The sequence below is a fragment of the Pseudophryne corroboree genome, chromosome 10, assembly GCF_028390025.1.
Source record: "Pseudophryne corroboree isolate aPseCor3 chromosome 10, aPseCor3.hap2, whole genome shotgun sequence".
Lineage (NCBI taxonomy): Eukaryota > Metazoa > Chordata > Amphibia > Anura > Myobatrachidae > Pseudophryne > Pseudophryne corroboree.
This window is the reverse complement of record NC_086453.1, coordinates 36390471-36414877: the sequence shown is the minus strand read 5'-3', so window position 1 is coordinate 36414877 and position 24407 is coordinate 36390471. Positions and strand designations below refer to the sequence as shown.

At 45.2% G+C, this 24407-nt stretch overlaps 1 protein-coding gene across 1 annotated transcript in view; it reads right to left on the bottom strand.

The window, feature by feature from the left end:
* Nucleotides 1-609: 609 nt before the first annotated feature.
* The window catches only part of LOC134966965 (phospholipase A2 inhibitor gamma subunit B-like), a 30215-nt gene continuing 6417 nt past the window's right edge, over nt 610-24407 (bottom strand). Inside the window, exons 2-5 of the mRNA XM_063943973.1 lie at nt 23850-23963; nt 15158-15310; nt 2372-2512; nt 610-1235 (exon numbers count right to left, since the gene is read on the bottom strand). Of these exons, the coding sequence (XP_063800043.1) occupies nt 1042-1235; nt 2372-2512; nt 15158-15310; nt 23850-23963 (602 nt within the window). The 3' untranslated portion in view covers nt 610-1041. The remainder of the gene's footprint in view (nt 1236-2371; nt 2513-15157; nt 15311-23849; nt 23964-24407) is intronic.

Genomic DNA, 24407 nt, shown 5'->3' with positions numbered 1-24407 from the left:
GAATTGAGCAGGTCACTGGCTGTGGAAGAGCATACCATTTCATTTCGGACCTTATCAATCTTGTCCTTGAAATAGGAACCAAGATCTTGCGCACTGATAGTGGCTGATGGGTTGGGGGAGGGTGGGACAAGAAGTGATTTAAATGTATTAAAAAGTGGCTTGGGGTTAGAGGCTTGAGCAGAGATGAGAGATTGGAAATATGTTTGTTTGGCAGTGTCCAGAGCATTACGATAAGAGTGGTAAATGGTCTTATATGTGAGAAAGTCACTTGAACTACGAGATTTATGCCACTGGCATTCTATTGAGAGTTTTTGTAGGTGTCATGTGTATTTAGAGTGCCATGGTTGACATCTAAGTCTATGTGGAGTGTGACATATATATACACACATACACTTTATTACTAGATCTAGCCATATTTAGTGGGATATAGCTACAGCATATGAAAAATTCAACTCCATTTATGCAGGAAAGTAAGAGACAAATTATATTAATTTGACAAATTTTATTACAGTTAGTCATTTATTTTATAAATCTCTTCACAGCCATGGATATAAAGAAAAAAATATATTATTATTTATATAATATTTTTAATCATTTTTTTTTCCTGATCATTTGTTCTATATTTTGACATACTGTATTAAAAAACCCATGCTAGTGTCTTATGAACTAGATTGTCAAGGGAAACTATTACATACCGTAATATAACGGTGTAAATATTGAAATGTCCAAAGCCCAGTACATTTGTGGTAGACTTTATATAAAGAAGTGAAATGTGTGGGTTCCTTAGGGAATATAAATTATTAATAATAAAGTGTGAATTTGCCCATTGGGGCAGATTTATGAAGCCTGGAGAAGTGATAAAGCAGTGATAAGTGCAAGGTGATAACAGACCAGCCAATCAGCTCCAATATGTAAATTGACAGTTATCACCTTCCACTTATCACTGCTTTATCACTTCTCCAGGCTTAGTACATCTGCCCTGATCATTTCAAAATATAAAAATAATCATGGACCTGTAGTTTTATTCATTTTATACATTTTCTAAAGCAGCAATTTTGCCAACAGGGTAGCAAATATGGAATACAAGATGCCAGAATTTAGACCAACCGCTCCATCGCTGCAGTACATCTTTGCGTCAACATTTAACCCACTGATAGAAGCCGATTGGGGGCCGAGTACATCACAGAAGCTTTTGGTGGAACAACCACGAATGGCTTCATTTAGGTTTATTGTTCCTGTGAGGAAAAGAAAAAGGTAATTCAATGAACTTATACTGTCAGAGTGCAAAGTGAGTACTATACAATGTATATTGCATTGTTTCTCAGGGAGCATGCACAGATCTGTGGCATACAGATGTCCTCCCTCATCATTGCTGCAGCCACATTAAGCAGCCCTTCTGGTCGCTCCTAGTCTCAAGCACATTTACTAAAGCTGAGCATCTTTTTGTGCGTCTTTTTCCAGCGACGGTGCATCTTATTAGTATCGTTCTGTGAAAAAAAGACGCACACGCAGACAACTCTGATTCAAATGAAATGTACATGTGTATATTCTGTGTGCGACTGCAGCTGCACATGAAATGCTAAGTTACAGGGTTTTCCACAATGATGCGAATGAGACATTTTTGGCAAAAAATAATCCTGGATGACTGGCACGGGAGCTAGCGGCTCATGCACCCTGTGTGCCGCCAATCGTTATGTTTGGAGGATAGATGAGGAGGAGGACGCATCTGTAGGCATTCTTACTGCCATTTGCTGTGCTTAAGCTTGGATGGGCAGGACTCTGGTGTACTAGGTATACAAGGGCAAGTCTGAGCAATTACATAGGCATGCACACAGAGAAAAAGATGCATATGCACTTGAGAAAGGCAAATTTGCTAGTGGTTCAGTGCCAACAGCAGACGATGAAGACGAGTGTCAATGATACAAATAATTACATTTGATTGGCTGCTATTGGACATTCCTCTGAAAATGCTTGATGCTTTCGTCATCCCTATGGCTGGAAATATAGTGTTTTTGCATTCAACAGTTTCAGTCAAGTTATCTTGATTTTGCAGCCAACTCTGCATCAAAGCCAGTGTATTTTATGCAGAGGTGTCACCGGGTGTGGTGACAACCGCTGCACACCTTGGATCTCCCAGTGCGCCGGAGGAGCGCTCACTTCGAAAAGGGGTTGTGGCCGAGAAGTTTGAATTACTGCACCACTCAAGTGTGTAGATAAAGCGGATTATTACTGGAGTAGGAATCAGGATCTATAGAACGCCTAGATACAATATAAGTTTAAAAGAAATAAAAAATCCTAGTTCAGGTAATTGAACCATAGCTACAATTGCCCATGGATGTTATTTTCCAAAAAGAAGACAATTTCATATTACCTGTTAACTTTCTTGACATAAGGCCGCACTTGGTCTCTTCTCCATTGCATTGCAAAGTGTCTCCATTGTAGCAATAGTCGGATTTGTCAGAATAGCAGGTTCGACAGGTCAGGCCATTCTTCTGTGAGCTGAGAGCTGGCACTTTAAAAAAGAGCAATTATGCAGTATATAGAAATATTATAAATTGTGCTAAATGCTCACTTGTTTAAGCTCAGATGGTGCAGTATTGGACATGATTGAATAAGCATTCAGTAACTGTTTGATGTAATATGTTAGACTCCACGTCGGCTGACACTTACCAGGCAATTGACCATACACACAGTTATCTATAATACCATCACAGAACAAATATTGTTGGGGGGGGGGGGGGGAGGGAGTGGGGGGCCGTGTCAGCTTAATTTAATATTAAATTAATGTAATTAAAGGAAGCCCTACTGAAAGTATCACAGTATCTGCCACATCAAAATGCCAGGCCTATATAGGAGCCTTCTGCCAACCCATCATACTGCACTCAAAGTATCCAACTCCCCTCCCAGTAACACAAAGACATAAGGCCCATTTGGACCATTGGTGCCGCTGACCCCAGTAGGGCAGAATCATCCTAACCCGTGTATTGGCAAGATAGCAACAAAATCCAACAACAATTAGGGAGGGATGTCCAACAGTCAAGAAGGACTGGAATACTCTATACCTAACCTAATGCAAAAAAATAATAATACTTATCAGTATTTTATCCTGAGAACTATATTTTTGTATTATTTTAATCACACTCCACCTACATGGCACTTATGTGCTTCTTATTAACCCTTATTCATTTTCACCTGTGTTCTGACCTGGGTTGGCTGACCCGTGCCAATGTGATGGGGTCCTGCACCCTGGACCCATACCTAGTATTAGGGACCCCCAGTGACGGAGACGCCTTGCTGATCGGCCTGGTAGCCGATCTGCAGATATATGCAAATAAGATCTCTGTATTATCTGATTATTATGTAGTATTATTTTTCACTCATTGTGCATTAGGGATAACAAAATGTTTTTTCCTGAGAACTCATACTGCTGCCTCACAGAACTTACACGTTTTTCATGTGACATTATCTGTCCTAACACCCTCTGACAATGATGGAGCTGTAAAAGCCCATGAAAAACCATAGGGAAAGTGGCACTGTTCCAAGTGCCTCGCTGACAGGGACACCACCCCCATGTCAGCGAGGCACCTGTGATTGGACAGTGGATCCAGGACTGGATCCGCTTGTCCAATCATCCACATGCGGCGCTGGAGGCGGCGGGTCCCGGCGTTAATGATAGCCGGGAGTAGCGGTGGGACTTCAGCGTGTGCCCCCCCCCCCCCCCCGTCCTCCTGCTCCGGCTCCCGCTCACCTCACTGCCAGCAGCGGCGGTCCTGCGGAGTGTGCAGCTCTCCCCCCGTCCTCCCCTTCTGGCTCCGTCCTCCCGGCTCCCGATCACCTGGCAGGCAGCAGCGGTGGCCGTACAGTACGTGCGGCTGTCCTCCTCCGCCGGCTCCAGCAGCTGTTGGAGCTGTGATGGTTAAGGGCAGAGCCAGATTAACATTGGGGCAGATGGAGCTCAGCCGTCCACACAATGGCAGTATGATGGTGATCAGTCACCCACCTGGCCACACTGTCAGCCATAAATCATAATTATTAAAATTGATTTTCTAGGTCTCTCAGAAATGTATGCAATTTTTGTATTTTTATATACGTAGGGAAACAGTGCAGCTGATAGTTTAGGTGTGTACGCGCGCATGTAGCTCTGGCCCCATCCACACTGATCACAGCTCCTCCACATCTCACAGTAGGCCCTTCAACATTTTCAGCTCTAGGCACATGTGGCCCTTAATTCGGCCCTGGTAATGGGACCAAAAGCAAGAGGGGCCAGATATCTGTTCTACTGGGGATGGTCAGCACATGGACAGGGAAGACTCCATTTGATTTTCATATTAGCATCCGCAAGCCCAAACAGAGCTTCAGCTTGTACGCCGCAGCACCTGTGCCTGAAGATCCCAGCGGAGCATTTGGATGATGAATCAATGTCCAACATTTTAATATTGTTTGTGGCTAAGGAATATTCCACCACTGTGTTCATAGCAGGGACGTGCAGTCAGGGGAGGCAGTGCCTCCCCTGTGATAAGAAGATACTTATGACACATATTCTGTGTCATAAGTATCTTCTTTATTGAATCCTAATCATTTTTCTGCTTTAAAGTACTTTGGGAGGCACTGATAGCAGTACCTCCCGTGGATAATGGGAACGGGGACAGTTCGGGGGGCGGAGCCTAGCACTGGGCTGTAAAAGCCCATGAAAAACCATAGGGAAAGCGGCACTGTTCCAAGTGCCTCGCTGACAGGGACACCACCCCCATGTCAGCGAGGCACCTGTGATTGGACAGCGGATCCAGGGCTGGATCCGCTTGTCCAATCATCCACATGCGGCGCTGGAGGCGGCGGGTCCCGGCGTTAATGATAGCCGGGAGTAGCGGTGGGACTTCAGCGTGTGCGCCCCCCCCCCCCCTTCCCCGTCCTCCTGCTCCGGCTCTTGCTCACCTCACTACCAGCAGCGGCGGTCCTGCGGAGCGTGCAGCTCTCCCCTGTCCTCCCCTTCTGGCTCCGTCCTCCCGGCTCCCGATCACCTGACAGGCAGCAGCGGTGGCCGTACAGTACGTGCGGCTGTCCTCCACCGCCGGCTCCAGCAGCAGGTTAGTTTCTCTCTCTCTCTCTCTCTCTCTCTCTCTCTCTCTCTCTCTCTCTCTCCCTCCCTCCCTCGATCATATGTCAGTATAATGTTCATTTTTACAGGTGCCTCTACCCCTTCGGATTCTACTGGACAAGTGGACGTGACCGGCGTGGGATGTAGGTAAGTCATCTCTCTCATTTTTACAGGTACCCCTTTGGATTCTACTGGACAAGTGGACGTGACCGGCGTGGGATGTAGGTAAGTATGTGTGAGTGTGTAAGTGTGTTTTAATAAAATTTTACTGTCACGGTGTGTGTGTTTGTGTTTTTATTTGGGTATTTTTGTTGTTGTAGAACTACAGGTACCAGCGAGCCCGTTATTTCCCCGCCTGCTGGTACTTGAGGTTCTCCAAGTACCAGCAAGCGTGGGGGGGTTGCTGGGCCTTGTAGTTCCACAACAAAAAAACAATATTATTTTTTTACACACATGGCAATCAGCCTGGCACCCACCGCCCAGGGGTGCTGGTAACAGCCCCGGGCTTCACCCCTGGCCCTTTGGTGCCTGGAGGGGGGGACCCCTTGATTTAAGGGGTCCCCACTCCTCCAGGGTACCCCGGCCAGAGGTGACTAGTTGGGGTGGGGGGTAATGCTACGGCCGCAGGGACCTACATAAAAGTGTCCCCCGGCTGTGGCATTATCTCTCTGACTAGTGGAGCCCGGTGCTGGTTTTAAAAATACGGGGGACCCCTACATCTTTTGTCCCCCGTATTTTTGGAACCAGGACCGGACTAAGAGCCCGGTGCTGGTTGTCTAAATACGGGGAACCCCTGTCCATTTTTTTTTCCAGTATTTAAACAACCAGGACTGGCTCAAAGAGCCCGAGGCTGGTTATACTTAGGAGGGGGGACCTCACGCATTTTTTTTTATTTTTTTTTTACCCATTCAGACCCTTCTCCATTAAGTTAATGGAAGCCCTGGACAACAGAATTGCATTCATGTCCTCCTCCCACTCACTTCCCAGTCCCAAACACTAATTTTTTTTTTTTTTCTATAAATATGAACAATATATCACAAGTATGATGAGCAGGCAGGCAGCGGGCATTGGCAGCATCGGACTGAGATAGAAATTAGTGGCGGAGGGCTGGGTCAGTTGTTTGTGGGCGAGTTTGTAAGCCATTGTCAGTGGCAGCGGGTACCAGCTCAGAGGCAGTAGCGCGCATTAGCTAGGGGTCATCGGCAGGATTCGGCGGACATTATGGCTATAGTGCCTAACTAGCCACTGACCTCACCGCACGCCACTGGTTCATAGATCAATATAAACTAATTAAATGTTATTCCGATAATATAGGATGTCAATACGTAGGGGGGCAATTTAATTAGATGTGAGGTGTCACATACGTTATCCCAGCGGGCGGGATGCCGGCTGTCAATATCCCGACAGTGGCTTCCCGCCTGTCAGAATGCCGGCAGAGCGGCGAGCGTTAAGAGTCTCCTTACGGGCTCGCTGCACTTGCCACAGGATCTATTCCCACTCTATGGGTGTCGTGGGTACCCACGAGTGGGAATAGCCCTGTTGCGCCAAGATTCACGGCTTTTAGTATTGTCGGCTGCTGGGATTTCAGCCTCGGTATCCTGAATGCTGGGATCCCGACAGCAGTCATTTTAACTGCATCCCGATGCGAGGAGGGCGAGTTGGATACACTGCCGGCAGCCCCGCAGTTTTTAGAAAGGTAGGGATGAGCGGGATCGGTTCCCTGAGAATCGAACCCTATCGAACATCACGTCCCAAGCCCGGAACCAAGTCCGGCTCAGGTTTTCCCGCGAGACTCTGAAACCAGAACGAGGCAAAACGTCATCATCTCACTGTCGGATTCTCGCGGGTTTTGGATTCCATATAAGGAGCCGCACGTCGCCTCCATCTTAACTCCAGTCCTGGAGAGTGTAGCGAGAGGATGTGTCTGCTCAGTGTCTGTGCGGGAAAGTGGCGTGGTGCGTAGGGTGGCGAACTGCTCTAATGTGTCATTCCAGTGCTGCATCAGTCCAGTGGTGGTGTCTTGTGTTGCATCAGTCCAGGGCCGTCTTTTCATATGGGCTCAATGAGCACTTGCCCAAGGGCCCCAGGAGTATAAGGGCCCTAGGTTGATAGCTTTGGGTCCCCTTTTTCCAGGGGTACCAGATTTTTTAAAATCGGCACTGGGGAACCGGAGATATCCGACTTCAAAGCAGTAGTCCCCATCCAAGCCTGTAAATACTCTTCCCAGTAAGATACCTCGGGTTTTGTCTGACTTAAGGTGCATACACACTGAGCGATTTTCACCCAGCCCAGCGATTTTCACGGGGCTGAACCAGTTTCCACAGTAGGAGACTGGTCAAAGGATGGTGGCGGTGGCCAGCGATGATGCAGGAGTGCGCATTATTGCTCATCGACCGCCATACACACTAGTCGATTTTGAGCTCAAAACGCCAAAAATGAGCTACTTTGAGCTCAAAATCGCCTAGTGTGTAATGTATGCACCTTTAGAGTTTTTCTGAGCATATACTTCAAAATCTGGGACTCTACCCTTTCAGTGGACACTGGCAGCTTGTCTCTATTATGCCCAGAACTGGAGATATCAGCCTTACAGCAGCTGGTCCCTGCTCCAGCTCCACACGCCTGGTATGCAGTTATCTATTTTCGTCAGTAGATTGCTCTGGTTCCTGAACTCTGATCCCCAAGTCCCCAGTGCCTCCTGAAAGGTGGGACTCTTTAGTTGTTTATCACATTGAAAGCTAAGAAATCTATTTTCAGAAACTGGAGATAGCCGCAGTCAAGCAAGCTGCCCTCCCACCTGAAAATGATGAATATTAAGCCCACTCCAGTATCTACCCCTCCCCTGTGTATTAAACACACCCGACCATGTACTGTGGCCCCTTCATGCAGCACAATGCCCCCCTTCTACAGTTTAGTGTTCTCCCTCCCACCCCATCTCCCACCATCTGTGCAGTAATGGAGTAATTATCAGAAATTACTGCTCCAGGTCCTACATGCTGAGCGGAAGATAGAACACCCCCTACCGCCTGCGGGACATCAAAACTGCTGCTGATAGCACCCCCCACCCATACCGCTGGAGGATGGTAGGGGGCCTAGTGCATTGCTTTGCCCAGGGGCCTACACTGCTGTTAAGATGGCCCTGCATCAGTCCGTACTGCTGTATAAGTCCAGTCCAGTGCAGTGGTGCTGTGTTGTGCTGCATCATTCCAGTGGTGGTGTCCTGTGCTGTCATAAGTCCAGTGGTGGTGTCCTGTGCTGCCATTAGTCCAGAGGAGCTGCTGTATATGTCCAGAGGTACTGCTGTATACGTCCAGTCCAGTGATGCTGCCGTATAAGTCCAGGGGTGCTGCCGTATAAGTCCAGGGGTGCTGCCGTATAAGTCCAGTGGTACTGCCATATAAGTCCAGTGGTACTGCCATATAAGTCCAGTTGTACTGCCATATAAGTCCAGTTCAGTGGTACTGCCGTATAGGTCCAGTCCAGTGGTAGTGCCGTATAAGTCCAGTGGTACTGCCGTATAAGTCCAGTCCAGTGCTGCAGCCATATAAGTTCATGGGTACTGCCGTATAAGTCCAGTGGTACTGCCGTATAAGTCCAGTCCAGTGGTGTAGCCGTATAAGTTCAGGGGTACTGCCGTATAACTCCAGTGGTACTGCCGTATAAGTCCAGTCCAGTGGTACTGCTGTAAAAGTCCAGTCCAGTGGTACTGCTGTAAAAGTCCAGTCCAGTGGTACTGCTGTAAAAGTCCAGTCCAGAGGTACTGCCGTATAAGTCCAGTGGTAGTGCCATATAAGTCCAGTGGTACTGCCGTATAAGTCCAGTCCAGTGGTGCACCAGTATAAGTCCAGGGGTACTGCCATATAAGTCCAGTGGTACTGCCATATAAGTCCAGTCCAGTGGTACTGCCGTATAAGTCCAGTGGTAGTGCTGTATAAGTCAAGTGGTACTGCCGTATAAGTCCAGTGGTACTGCCGTATAAGTCCAGTCCAGTTGTACTGCCGTATAAGTCCAGTTGTACTGCCGTATAAGTCCAGTCCAGGGGTACTGCCGTATAAGTCCAGTCCAGGAGTACTGCCGTATAAGTCCAGTGGTACTGCCGTATAAATCCAGGGGTACTGCCGTATAAGTCATGGGGTACTACTGTATAAGTCCACCAATATTGTGCGTGCATTACATCTGGGCAAATTCCAGCAAGTCCCATGGTTTGCACATACAATTAATTTGGTAGTGCAGAATTTTTTGGAAAATGACAGGGGTGTGCAGGAGTTGCTGGCGGTGGCCTGAAAATTGCGGCCCACTTTCGACATTCAGCCACTGCGTGCCACTCCTAGATGTGTTATGTGTTCTTTTCAAAAATCATCCAGATCCAAAACCAAAACCCGAAAGGGTGGTTTTGGCAAAATCAATCCAGATCCAAAACACGAGCAAGGATCCAAATCAAAAACCAAAACACAAAACACAAAAAAGTGCCCGCCACACATCTCTACTGAAAAGCACAGCGTTGTTGATCCCTGGGGACAGGCAGTCACATTTTACATGTATGTTTATATGTGTCAACCGGCACCACCTCATGCATGTGTGGTCGGAGCTGTAGTCCATGGGCAGCAGCCGACAGTGGCCATAACTCTCTGCCTATAAGTAATACCCCTTTCACATCGCAAAAATTACCCAGTATTAACCCGGTATACTGCTGGGTGGACACGGGTCAGTGTGCAATGTGAAAAGGCCTATGGAGAATTTCCGGGTCGCTTGACCCGGTAATTCAACCCGGGTTATAAGAAGGGTTATTCCCGGGTTGAATACCGGGTCAGTGGCAGTGTGAATGGGTTGCCGGGTCGATGCGACCCGGTACCCATTCACAGCGCATGGAGAGATGGGATGCAGTCAAGACTCCGCTGGATGGGATCCCGGGGGTCGGAATACCGACACCGGGATCACGATCGGCACAATCCTGACATATTTTCCCTCTGTGGGTGTCCACGACGGGTGTGGTTCATCAAATCGACAGTATCTAGATCGACAATGTTTAGGTCGACCACTATAGGTCGACAGTCACTAGGTCGACATGGATGGAAGGTTGACAGGGTTTCTAGGTCGACATGTGCTAGGTCGACAGGTCTAAAGGTCGACATGAGGTTTAATTTTTTTTGGGGGGTGTCGTTTTCTTCGTAGAGTGACCGGGAACCCCAATTAGTGCACCGCGTCCCCTCACATGGCTCGCTTCGCTCGCCATGCTTCGGGCATTGTGCCTTCGCTCCACTACTGCTTCGCTCGGCACAGATTACCGTTCCAATTGTAGTCCACGTGGATCGTAAAGTATGAAAAAATTCGAAAAAAGAAAAAAAAATTGAATGAACTCATGTCGACCTTTAGACCTGTCGACCTAGCACATTTCGACCTAGAAACCCTGTCGACCTTCCATCCATGTCGACCTAGTGACTGTCAACCTATAGTGGTCGACGTAAACATTGTCGACCAAGACAGTGTCGACCTTCAGACCGGATCCCGTCCACGACACCCATAGAGGGAGAATAAATTAGTGTGGCGAGTGCAGCGTCGAGATTTTGCCAGTCGGGATACCGGTGTCGGTATTTCGACTGCCGGGATTCCGCCTGGCGGGATCTCATACTGATCACGGAGAGACAGCACAGAGATGAGCTCATCTCCCAGCGCAGCCTCCGCCCCCGAAAGCAGCTCTTGCAACCCGACCCGTCATATTGCCGGGTCGGGAAGCCAGCTGTCAGGGTCCAATGCCGGATCCCACTCGGGAAGGACCAGTTTCCAATTCCCGGGTGGGATCCGACATTGGAGATGTGAAAGGGGTATTAGTTGCAGCTCCCCACTGAAAAAGAGACACCTTTGTATTATAAATCTAGACAATGGCCCTCATTCCGAGTTGTTCGCTCGCTAGCTGCTTTTAGCAGCATTGCACACACTAGGCCGTCGCCCTCTGGGAGTGTATCTTAGCTTAGCAGAATAGCGCATGAAAGTTAGCAGAACTGCTACTAAATATTTTCCTGCAGTTTCTGAGTAGCTCCAGACCTACTCATAGACTGCGATCACCTCAGTCTGTTTAGTTCCTGGTTTGACGTCACAAACACGCCCTGCGTCCGGCCAGCCACTCCCCCGTTTCTCCAGCCACTCCTGCGTTTTTACCTGGCACGCCTGCGTTTTTTAGCACACTCCCTGAAAACGCTCAGTTTCCGCCCAGAAACACCCACTTCCTGTCAATCATACTACGATCACTCGAGCGATGAAAAAACGTTGCTCAAACTTGTGTAAAACTACAAAGTTTTGTGTGAAAGTACTTAGCGCATGCGCGATGCGTACCGTGCGCATGCGCATTTTTGCCATTTTTTTCCTAATCGCTGCACTGCGAAAATTGGCAGCGAGCGATCAACTCGGAATGACCCCCATTGCTCTGTACAGACAGCCTGGAGCCAGTTTTACAAATTACACATGCGAATTGCAGTAAAATAATAATGGCCCTCATTCCGAGTTGATCGCTCGCTATGGATTTTCGCAGCACAGCGATAATGGCAGAACAGGGCTAATCTGCGCATGCTCCATAATGCGCACGCATGTCCTACGGGTACAGTGATCATCGTGGTTTTGCCCAGGTTCTAGCGACGCTTTCAGTCGCACTGGCGAATGCAAGGAGATTGACAGGAAGTAGGAGTTTCTGGGTGTCAACTGACCGTTTTTGAGGAGTGTTTGGAAAAACGCAGGCGTGGCCGGGCGTTTGCTGGGCGGGTATCTGACGTCATTACCGCGTCACTCGTCGCAGCAATCATCGCACAGAATAAGTAACTACAGGGCTGGTTTTGTTCTGCAGAAAATGTGTTTGCAGGCGCTCCGCTGCACAGGCGTTCACACTCCTGCTATGCTAACATACACTCCCCCGTGGGCGGCGACTATGCGTTTGCATGGCTGCTAAAAGTAGCTAGTGAGTGATCAACTCGGAATGAGGGGCTATATGTGTAAATCTGGGACCCTTCCTATTCACAACACAAAACACAACCCTGCCCCAACCTCAGTTGTTACAAATAAAGGGACAGCTTCAATGTTTATACAGTGCACAAAGTTCTATTCAATATTAAGTGCCTACAACTGCCATATGCAGCAGTATTCTATTATCTGGGACTATTGTGCCAGATTCTGTTAACACTTTCAATGCTGAAAATTACAGAGATACTCAGCAAACTCCTGAGAGTAATATTACGTGAAATTGTCTCTCTCTGCATTTGACGTACACTGACGAAAGCCTGGTCAGTGAAGATTCCGAGGTTATTACGTTAGTACTGGACTCATTTTGTAAAGGTTATTTTCATACTTTGCGGGACTTGTTGCTCATAATTTGGCGACCTGCTAAGAAACGTATTGCTTGTGTCTGTTAACCTTTCCTATTGTGTATTTGTTCTTGCTACAGTAAATAATTTAATCTAGGTAACGTGGCATTTATTACATGCCGGAGGTATAGCATGTTACAGTAAATCAGAGTAAAGTTAACCCTTTGAGAAACGTGCCACTTATTGGTACTATTGGTGGCTTAGTAAAGCTGAAGCTCGTGAACAGAATTATTTTATTGATATTGTGGTCATAAAACAGAGGGCAACTTAGTAAAAAGATAAGCAGACGGATGGCTAGAATCAGACAGTATACTCCTAGCTCTATTTATCAGTCTTGCTGCAAAGAGATCTTTAACAGTCTGCAACTGGACCCCAATAATTTAACCAGCTGAGGAACCAAGCGCTCTAACTCTCCTTGCTCACGGATGGTACAGATTCCGTACCAAACTATAATTCCATAAGTTAAAACACTCTCAATAGCGCATCTATAAAAATTAATTAACGTACCAATGCCCACACCTGCAACCTTAAGACGGCGAAGGAATAATAAGTGTTGCTGTATCTTTTTAACTATTGCTTCAGTATTAACCACCCCAATAAACTGGAGGAAACATGGATGCCTAAAAATGTAAAAGAATGAACAACATCAATATTTAAACTGTTTATAGATACTGGGAGTAGTGAAAAATCACTACTACGCCTAACATCCATCACCAGTTCCTTGGTTTTATCCACATTTAACAGAAGGTGATTAACCTCACTCCAGGCCACCAAATTCTCAATTTCCCTATGATAACTCACCTCATTCTCACCAGAAATTAATCCAATGACTGCAATGTCCTCTGCAAATTTTATAATTTGCACACTATCAGAGGAAGACACGCAATCATGGGTGAATAGCGAGTAAAGAAGAGGACTTGGGCCCTCATTCCGAGTTGTTCGCTCGCTAGCTACTTTTAGCAGCTGTGCAAACGCATAGTCGCCGCCCACTGGGGAGTGTATTTTCGCTTTGCAAGAGTGCGAACGCCTGGCAGCCGAGCAGTTAAAAACACATTTTGCGCAGAACAAGACCAGCCCTGTAGTTACTTATTCTGTGCGATGATTGCTGCGACGAAGGCCCCGGAATTGACGTCAGATACCCGCCCTGCAAATGCCTGTCCAAGCCTGCGTTTTTCCAAACACTCCCAGAAAACGGTCAGTTGACACCCAGAAACTCCCACTTCCTGTCAGTCTCCTTGCGAGCGGCAGTGCGAATGGAATCGTCGCTGGAACCTGTGCAAAACAACCATGCTCTTTGTACCCGTACGCCGCGTATGCGCATTGCGGCACATACGCATGCGCCGTTTTTTAAAATGATCTCTACGCAGCGTACAATGGCAGCTAGCGATCAACTCGGAATGACCCCCTTAGTACACAACCTTGTGGGACTCCCGTACTAATAGTTACAATCTTAGACAAAAGGCTACCTAATTTTACATACTGAGGTCTATTTGATAAAAAATCTAGTAACCAATTACAACCAATACCTAAATCAGATAACTTTCCTATAAGTGACCGGGGAATTACGGTATTAAAAGCTAAGCTAAAATCGATAAAAATAATCCTTATGTAACACCCTCGCTGCTCAAGATGACTGAGAGAGGAGTGTAAAACTGTAAGAACTGCATCCTCAGTACATCGGTTTTCTCGATAAGCAAATTGAACGGAGTCAATGTCCTGGGGATAAAGGACTTAACATGCTTCAATACGAGACGTTCAAAACATTTCATAATAAGAGAGGTCAGCGCAATGGGACGATAATCGTTACAGCATTTCACTGGACCTTTCTTGGGAATAGGGACAATTATGGCGGTCTTTAAACACATAGGGACACTACAATTTGTCAGATGCCTAGCGTGAGTCAGCTGGCAGCTCTGCTAACGTTGGACGCCTTTTTTGTTTTTATGAAATGCATCTTATTTGCATTACTATGTGGCTAGGATGCACAAGCAGCTTCTGCTGTGATATGCGGCATGCCTATATTCTATGAGGGACTATGACTGTATCTGTATATGAAATGCTACGTTACAGTGATTTCCAGAAATACACTGTAACATTGCATTATGTATGCTGATACAGCCGCAGTCACACACAGAATATAGGCATGCCGCATATCATTTTAATCAGCAGAAGCTGCATATGCCCCTAGACATACCAAATGCCCTAGGCATTTACCTTGTTTGCCTATGCCTAGGGCCGGCTCTGCAGTCTAATAAAACAGTCATTAATCCACCAACATTGTCATCATTGTATTGGGGAACTAGGGGAGTCTCCTGTCCCTCTGCTGTGATATAGGGGTCCTGAAGAGAAGGTATGGTCCACACTAACACATGACTACACCACTAGGGGTGTTACAAGCATTGCACAGATTCCACACTCCCAGCTAATCAGGGTTCCCCACTCATTTCAATGTCAGTGTCCGCAGTCCTAAGATTTGTAGATGCATACATGGACTGAAGAGGAACAAAACAAAGGATTTTGTGAGTATTAAATTGGAAAACAAGGGGAGAGTTTTAAAATAAAGTAGTACATTTGGTGTGTGTCTCCTGTCTTTCATTTTAATATTTTATTTTTGTTACAGGCAGACTACTAGCACCAGCAGGCCCTTAATGTCTGTCTGGGCATGCTGACACTTGTGGTTATATGTGGTCTATCATGAAATCTTCTAAGTACTTACATATAGGAGTAGGTGGGGTGCAGTCATCTGTATCACAACACGAAGTTCCCGTCCTTACAGTGCCATATATAAAGGTCATACTTCCAGTTATATTACAATGATCCCTCAATCCGCATGATATGGAGTACTGTATCTGTGGTGTGCTTGAAGTCACTATGTATAGTAAATGAGAGAACAAGAATTGTTATTTGACTTACGTACAATGCAGCATACATATTCATTGTTTTAGTGTTCACTTACATAGCATGAATAATAATTGTTTAACAACTCATAATTACTAGACCTCTTTAATAGTAAATTGACGTAAAACAGGAAATGCAACCCAATTAAATGTGTAACCTTGCTCATGCTTTTATCTTGGATAAAGGGCCTTACCCAGACCTGATCGTAGCTATGCACGGCTACGATCAGTTACTCAGACATGCGGGGGGACGACCAGCACAGGGCTAGTCTTCCACGCATGTCTGCCCCCCCCCCCCCCCCCCGCATAAGTACAAAAGCATCGCACAGCGGCGATGCTTTTGTACTTGACGAGTAGCTCACCGCCGCTGTACGGGTCGCAGTGGCTGCGTGTGATGTCACGCAGCCGCCACGGCCCGCCCCCTGCACTGTCCAGGCACGCCTGCATTGCCCGGACCGCGCCCCCAAAACGGCGGCCAATCGCCGCCAGCCCGCCCCCCCTACCGCCCAGCGACCACCTCTACCTGTTGGTCGCTGGGCTGAGATGGCCATCGGCTGTCTGGCATGCGCCGGCGAATGTGCAGTTCAGACCTGATCGGCTGCTGTGCGAAACAGGTCTATATTAGGCCCAAAGTGTTCTGAACAATTCAATTACAGTCCCACAATCAGTATAAGTTCTGACTTGTTCGCACCTGGTGCCTAATTCAGACCTGATCGTGGCTGCACGATCAGTTACTCAGACATGCGGGGGGATGCCCAGCACAGGGCTAGTCCGCTCCGCATGTCTGGCCCTAATCCCCCCCCCCCCCCCCCCCCGCACAAGTATAAAAGCATCACACAGCGGCAATGCTTTTGTACTTGAAGAGTAGCACCCTACCTGCGCAGCTACTGTGCACTGGCAAGGATCTACCCGACACTGTCCGGGTCGCAGCGGCTGTGTGTAACGTCATGCAGCCGCCGCTGCCTGCCTGCATTGCCCAGACCACGCCCCCAAAACGGCACCCAAACGGCGCTGGCCTGCCCTGTGACTGTCTATGCCTGTCAATCAGGCAGAGGCAATCACTGGGCTGAGGTGTCTGGCATGCGCCGGTGCACTGCGGTGCCGACGCATGAGCAGTTCAGACCTGATCGGCTGCTGTGCGAAAACGCACAGCAGCGATCAGGTCTGAATTAGGCCCAAGGTTCAAGCAAACACAAGTGTTTTTAAACTCTATTGGGTGGTATTCAGGGTTGGACAGGCCCACAGGGATACAGGGGAAAGCCCCCGGTAGGCCCCCCTTCCTCAGGGCAACACCTCCTCTTCTAAGGATCAGGTTCCAGACTGTGTACTTGAATTACACATTATACATAAGTTACCTTTATACTGCAGAGGGTTATGGTGTATTTTCTGAAGTGCCTTGGTGATAATATGGTACACTGCACGCGCTATCAGCATTTACTATATATTTATCAAGGGGTCCAGATGATGCACCCTCTAATGGTTAGCCTAACCTTTATGGTGACTGCCCACACCCCCTCTGGAGACTGTGCGCACCCCTACCCGTGTATTCCCACGGTGGGCACTTCATGCCCCAGTCCGACACTCAATGCCTCTGTCCATGCATTTTACCATATAATACCACCAAAGTCTCTTGGGCACAGAAAGGCATATTGGTCTATTGCTAGGAACCAAGGGGTCTTTTACTAAGCTAAGTTAAAGTACCAGCCAATCAGCTCCCAGCTGCCATGTTTCAGGCTGTGTTTGAAAAACGAGACTTAGTAGCTGGTTGGTTGTACTTTTCCTCCGGCCACTTTATCTCTCTCCGAAGCTTAGTAAATAGACACCCCAAGAGCCTAATTAAGAAGTGGTGGACACTTTCGCACAGAAGCTGTGTCTGTGGACACAGCTGCTGTGCGAGAATATGCCAATGCCTGCAGGACGCATCTGACGGAAAAAGACCCCTCCTCCCAGCATCTCAGATCCGAGTGTTGCATCCGAAGATGCAGCACCGTTTCACCGATCGCTACGACTAAGCTTACTCAGTATGGCCGCCTCCTGCCCGCTGGCAAGCACAGTAATTCTGCTATGGAAGATGCTGACACTGGACTCGCCGCTCTTAGAAATGGGATCGACGTGCCCTCTTTTTCTGGAATCACAGGCAGTGCTGTACCAGGCATCAAATAGCAGCAACATGTCAATCATGCTGCAGTTTGGGGGCACTGCAAGCGATCTTGCATGAGATTTGCACCTGTGCAGAACTCTCATTATAGATGTACGCAAAGTCCATCAGGCCCCAAAGGTCATATGCAGAAGCTACATAGAATTCTGCTGGTCCTGCGTAATAGAAGGGAACATCATTTAAGGAGAGAAAACGTCACTTTTACACTGCAACAATTGGCTTCTTAATGGATGGCAATAAGTATATCTGTGTTCTGATATAACACAGTTAGGATTCTCAGTGAGAATACATAGCATTTTTAACAAAACAAACAAACCATTGGTATATATATATATATATATATATATTAATTAAAAAAACTATATGAATATTGTAAAATAAACCGTTCAACAATATAGACACATTAGGTATATAGTCATCTGTTAGAAAGTGTAAGAAAGTTCTTTAAGGAACTCCGCTATTAGAAAAAATAGAATCCTCCAATACATTATTGGAGTCTGGTACAATGGAGGTCATTCCGAGTTGTTCGCTCGCAAGCGGATTTTAGCAGATTTGCTCATGCTAAGCCGCCGCCTACTGGGAGTGAATCTTAGCATCTTAAAATTGCGAACGATGTATTCGCAATATTGCGATTACACACCTCGTAGCAGTTTCTGAGTAGCTCCAGACTTACTCGGCATCTGCGATCAGTTCAGTGCTTGTCGTTCCTGGTTTGACGTCACAAACACACCCAGCGTTTGCCCAGACACTCCCCCGTTTCTCCAGCCACTCCTGCGTTTTTTCCGGAAACGGTAGCGTTTTTTCCCACACGCCCATAAAACGGCCTGTTTCCGCCCAGTAACACCCATTTCCTGTCAATCACATTACGATCGCCAGACCGATGAAAAAGCCGTGAGTAAAATTCCTAACTGCATAGCAAATTTACTTGGCGCAGTCGCAGTGCGGACATTGCGCATGCGCATTAAGCGGAAAATCGCTGCGATGCGAAGATTTTTACCGAGCGAACAACTCGGAATGAGGGCCAATGTACAGAGTCTACAAAGAAGACAAGATAACCCTGGTAGGGAGCACTCTTATCTGAGGTAACAAAATTAATTAATGTGTATTAATGAAATAATCTTAAAATTACAAATTTTATTAGATATGCCTTAAAAAATGTTGTCTACACAGTCCATGTGAATTCACTAATAAGTATGTGATCATTTGCGAAAATATGTTGAGAGATATGGTCTTATCTAGATGACCTCAGTCAGAACAATTCTATATGTTCAAGTCCGTCTGCGTAATAATTCCCTTACCACTGGTGTGTGGCTAAGTAAGAATGTGTTAAAAATTAGACAATGTGACCATCATCTTTATCAATTGTATAGCCCATATATAAATTCTCAGGGCAATAAGTTTGAATCATAGGTCACTGATAGATTATTTTTAGTTGGGTCACCTATACACCAGTATGAGGCCCAATTAACATAGAGAAGTGTCTGTGAAGCCGTTTCTCAGAAATATAGTGGACATGGGCATGCCATCAGTCAGCCATGTAATGGTGCCACCTGTGTGAAAAAAAGATAATTAGTTTATGTTAAATCACACGCATATACAAAATGAAGGGGTGTGAGGCACCAGTACTTGAAAACCCTATTTGTTCTATGCCAAATAGTCCTGTGTTAATCACCCAGAAGGAAATCAATTTACCTTTAATATGGATCACAGTCGCTGCTATGTAGAGGTATGAGGTACATGTGCCTCCATTTTCAGCAGTTGTCAACCATTCCGCTTACTGGGTTAAGGAAGGGGTGTGAGGTATCAGTGCTTAAAGACAGTTATCTGGATAATCAGTTGCTTCGTATCAAACAGTCATGTAGTGATCGCACCAAGAAAGTTATGCCTCAGTTATCAACAGCTAGATACACCCATGTCTTGAGAGACAATTATTTTCTAAAAAAAAACCCCACGCCGTATCACTCCAAATCTCTTTGCCATAATTTCTTTCACATACATCCCAGCAGTTTAAGCAGGAGAACTACAATTGATTTGTCAGTGCTTGATGACAGCTATCTGGAGAAAACAGTTGTTTGATGTCAAATGGTCATATGATGATTGCACCAGAGAAATTGTACCTCAATGATCAACAACTGGATCCACCCATATCTGAGAGATAATCCACTTCTAAGGAACTCACAGCATACTCACTAAGATACCTTTTTTAGAGTTGTTAATTACAATCATGCTTTAACAGAGGTATGAGGCACATATACCTCATTTTTTCAGCAATTACCTAGCAATTTCAGAATGCTGAATTCAAAAACAGGTGTTAATTACAATCATGTCTTGACAGAGGTATGAGGCACAAATACCTCAATTTTTCAGCAGCTACCAAACGGTTTCAAAATGCTGAATTCATGTAATCAGAGGTATGAGGCACAAATACCTCAATTTTTCAGCAGCTACCAAACGGTTTCAAAATGCTGAATTCATATAATAGTGAAAATTGATTACAATCACACTTTGACAGAGGTGTAAGGCATATATATCTCAATTTCTCAACAACTGCCAGCCAGTTTAGAAATGCTGAATTCATAACATGGTAATTTGTTCTTTAAACACATAGAGGTGTGTGAAGTGGCCAAGATACAGATAGACCTCCCTTCTGCTGTTCTCCCGTCTTGCCAGCAGGTATAGAACGAGGAATGAGAGAGGGTAGGTGCACCCAACTTGGCCAGAAGGAAGGAAGAGGAGGTATCAAGCAAGGAGACTATAGCAAGTACTCTCTGGTGTCTAACAGGTAGTGCAGAGGTTTGAACCTGCACATAAGCCTCTGATGCGGTACACTCCTGAATGGTTACATTTTTACATTTTTAAGAGAGATAAGGGAGAACTGACCACTAATGGCTATTGCCAGTAATAAAGCAAATTAATTTCTATTGTATATTACTCCATCTCTCTTTACCAAAATGTCTTCCTTCATACACCCCAATAGTTTAAACAAAAGAGAGATAGTAGAGATAATCACAGCCACTATTAGAGCTCACTAAATATCATAATCGGCTGTTCCCTCCTATGCAATTTTACAGCTACTGCCAATAATTACAGCCACTATTAGAGCTCACTGAATATAACAATCAGCTGTTCCCTACTATGTATTTTCAGCTACTGCCAGCAACCTAGTAACAAATTGTAATTAAATGTTGATCCTATGTCAAAAAAATGATACATTGTCAAAAGACATGTTGCTGTTCTGAGGTTGCCCACTGAGAATAGCACTGAATCAATTTTTATAAGCAATTTATGTCCTCATGGCTATAACCCTGATATAATGGAATGAAACAGGGTATTTTCAGCGTTATGGAAGAAATCTATGGAGCCGTTAATAAATTCACCGGCCACCACCTTGTCTGTATAGTTACCACTCTTGAAATAGATTGTAGAGAGAAGAGGGGAATGCCGCCCCAGAGTCCCACATGTAAGCGTCTTTAGTTAAAGATGATCCCCGCCGCTCATCAGCCGCATGGGGTCTCGTCTGCCTGTGGCCGCTCTGATCAGCGGCAGCCAAACGCTCCCTCCGTTTCTGCTGCCACAATGCTGTTCCGCTGACAGACCAGTGGGTCACGTGTGCGCACCACGTGACTCTCCCACTTAGACCTTACGTACGTTTCACAAGGCTTGATCACAGGTAATTGCTGAAAAAAATGAGGTATATGTGTCTCATACCTCTGTTAAAGCATGATTGTAATTAACACCTGTTTTTGAATTCAGCATTCTTAAATTGCTAGGTAATTGCTGAAAAAATGAGGTATACAATTTCTCTGGTGCAATCATAATATGACCAATTGACATCAAACAACTGTTTTCTCCAGATAGCTGTCATCAAGCACTGACAAATCAATTGTAGTTCTCCTGCTTAAACTGCTGGGATGTATGTGGAAGAAATTATGGCAAAGAGATTTGGAGTGATACGGTGTGGGTTTTTTTTTAGAAAATAATTGTCTCTCAAGACATGGGTGTATCTAGCTGTTGATAACTGAGGCATAACTTTCTTGGTGCGATCACTACATGACTGTTTGATACGAAGCAACTGATTATCCAGATAACTGTCTTTAAGCACTGATACCTCACACCCCTTCCTTAACCCAGTAAGCGGAATGGTTGACAACTGCTGAAAATGGAGGCACATGTACCTCATACCTCTACATAGCAGCGACTGTGATCCATATTAAAGGTAAATTGATTTCCTTCTGGGCGATTAACACAGGACTATTTGGCATAGAACAAATAGGGTTTTCAAGTACTGGTGTCTCACATCCCTTCATTTTGTATATGCATGTGATTTAACATAAACTAATTATCTTTTTTTCACACAGGTGGCACCATTACATGGCTGACTGATGGCATGCCCATGTCCACTATATTTCTGAGAAACGGCTTCACAGACACTTCTCTTTGTTAATTGGGCCTCATACTGGTGTATAGGTGACCCAACTAAAAATAATCTATCAGTGACCTATGATTCAAACTTATTGCCCTGAGAATTTATATATGGGCTATACAATTGATAAAGATGATGGTCACATTGTCTAATTTTTAACACATTCTTACTTAGCCACACACCAGTGGTAAGGGAATTATTATGCAGACGGACTTGAACATATAGAATTGTTCTGACTGAGGTCATCTAGATAAGACCATATCTCTCAACATTTTTTCGCAAATGATCACATACTTATTAGTGAATTCACATGGACTGTGTAGACAAAAATTTTTAAGGCATATCTAATAAAATTTGTAATTTTAAGATTATTTCATTAATACACATTAATTAATTTTGTTACCTCAGATAAGAGTGCTCCCTACCAGGGTTATCTTGTCTTCTTTGTAGTCTTCTTTATGATTTGTGCTTCTATACCCTTGGGAGCACCACTGACCGTCAAAATTCATTGTTACCAACCATACCGTTTTGGTTATAGGTATACAATTGACCAATAAAAGGGAAAAATATCCCAAGAGTGTCAGTTAATTCTGAGGTAGTTATATTTTGTCCAATTAGTAATCCTGTGCGGCCTTCCCCAAACCTTCCCCCCACCTCCCCCTTTTTTTGTAACAATGTATAGAGTCCACAGGTCTCTTTCCCATGTACTGTAAGTAAGCCTCTGTGCTTGACAGCCTGCAAACAAACTGCACACGAAGTATCGATTCTCAGGCTACTGTTCTGTAATATGCACAGGTTTCCTCACACAGCCAAAAGCGAAACAGGTATTGATTGTGGTGTCGACCCGTTTCACATCCTGAGTGGACACTTTTTCAAGAAGTGTCCAATAAGGATATGAAATGCACCTTGAAAGTGTCCAATCAGAATACAAAATGCATCATTGGAAGAAGAACACTATGGGGTAATCTCTTGACTGCTCAAACAAACCCCAATGTAGCTAGGGAAGATATAAAAGTACAAGGCTCATGGAATAAGAAGCCACATTTTATCCAGTATATTGTCCAATATGTACGTGGCTGGAGTGGTCTGCATGTGTCCACTATAACCCATTCCACCCTCCTGCAGAGAAGTCAGGCTTGTCTTCTGGCTTATTTGTCTCTAAAGTGCATTTACAGTATCACCATTGCTACCCGATTACCACCCAGTAATGTTCTTTCAGTCATCATTGAAAAGCTGCGGAGATGCATCAGAATTGCTCGTAGCACATGTGCAGTTTGCTACTAATATTGTATCCAATATTTCAAATTCATAATCATTATTTAGAAATTGCGGCAGACTAGATTAACAGACGTGCATTATATGGTATGCGCTGGTGTAAGTTCTAAAGATAATAGAAATCAATGAGGCTTTCTATGACAAAATAAGCAGTGGTGTATTTAGTGGGGGTTGGGGGGGAGGATTTGAACACCTAGAAACCCCCCCTTACTAAAATTGGAGCACTGCCCCCTTGCAGTGTAATACCAGGAATAATGGCTCGGTATTTTAGCTATGCCCCCTCCCATACTGTTAAAGCCGCAAATCATGGCACAATGGTGCAAGAAGGTAGGGTATAATTACAATGTACCTGGCCCCACGCTCCAAGAAGACTTGCTGCCTCTGAAGGTAAGTGTGTGAGAATATATATACATATATACACACAACTTGCAAATCCTGAGTTTGCCCCTGAACTGTACAAGGCTATAAAGGGGAGTTCATTTTCTTTAGTATTTAGTATGATGTACAGTATAAGGTGCCTTGTTCCATTGGAAATACATGTTTTGTTATTGAACAGTTTACTCGTATGTTACCCTAACTTATGTTTTATGGTTACAACCGTTAACAGTGGGTGCCTATAACCTCTATGTAATTCACCACCCAGTCACTGACTTACCTGTTTGAACTACAGAGTATGAAGAAACACAGACATTTCCCGCAGGACAGCTCACTGTAGGAGAAGTGCAGGCTGTAGCGAATTGCCAACAACTTTTACATGTGATGGAATAACCTAGAACAGAGAATACAAACAAATTATCATCCAGAATTTTGAATTGAACGTTAAGGGTTCTTTACATTTTAGAGATACATTGTTAAAAAAAACAACAAACAAAAAAACAAAACACCACAACTACTATTATTAATAATAACAACAACAACAACAACACTTTCCAGATGAAGTGGAAATTAAAATGAAAACATTACATTTATTAAATAAACCACAAATATACTGAATATATGAAAACAACCTACAGTTTTAGAACTCTTTCTTTTTATACTATTAAACTTCTGTATTTTAAATGCATGAAAAGTGTGGGACCAAGTGTCACGGACCTGCTGGTCACTCCTCCAGAAACACCAATCTGAGAAGCGCCGCCTGTGACGTGGGGGTCACTTTGGACACACGGGTTTATACAAACACATTCACCGCCACCAGCAAGAGGTATTTAGCTTC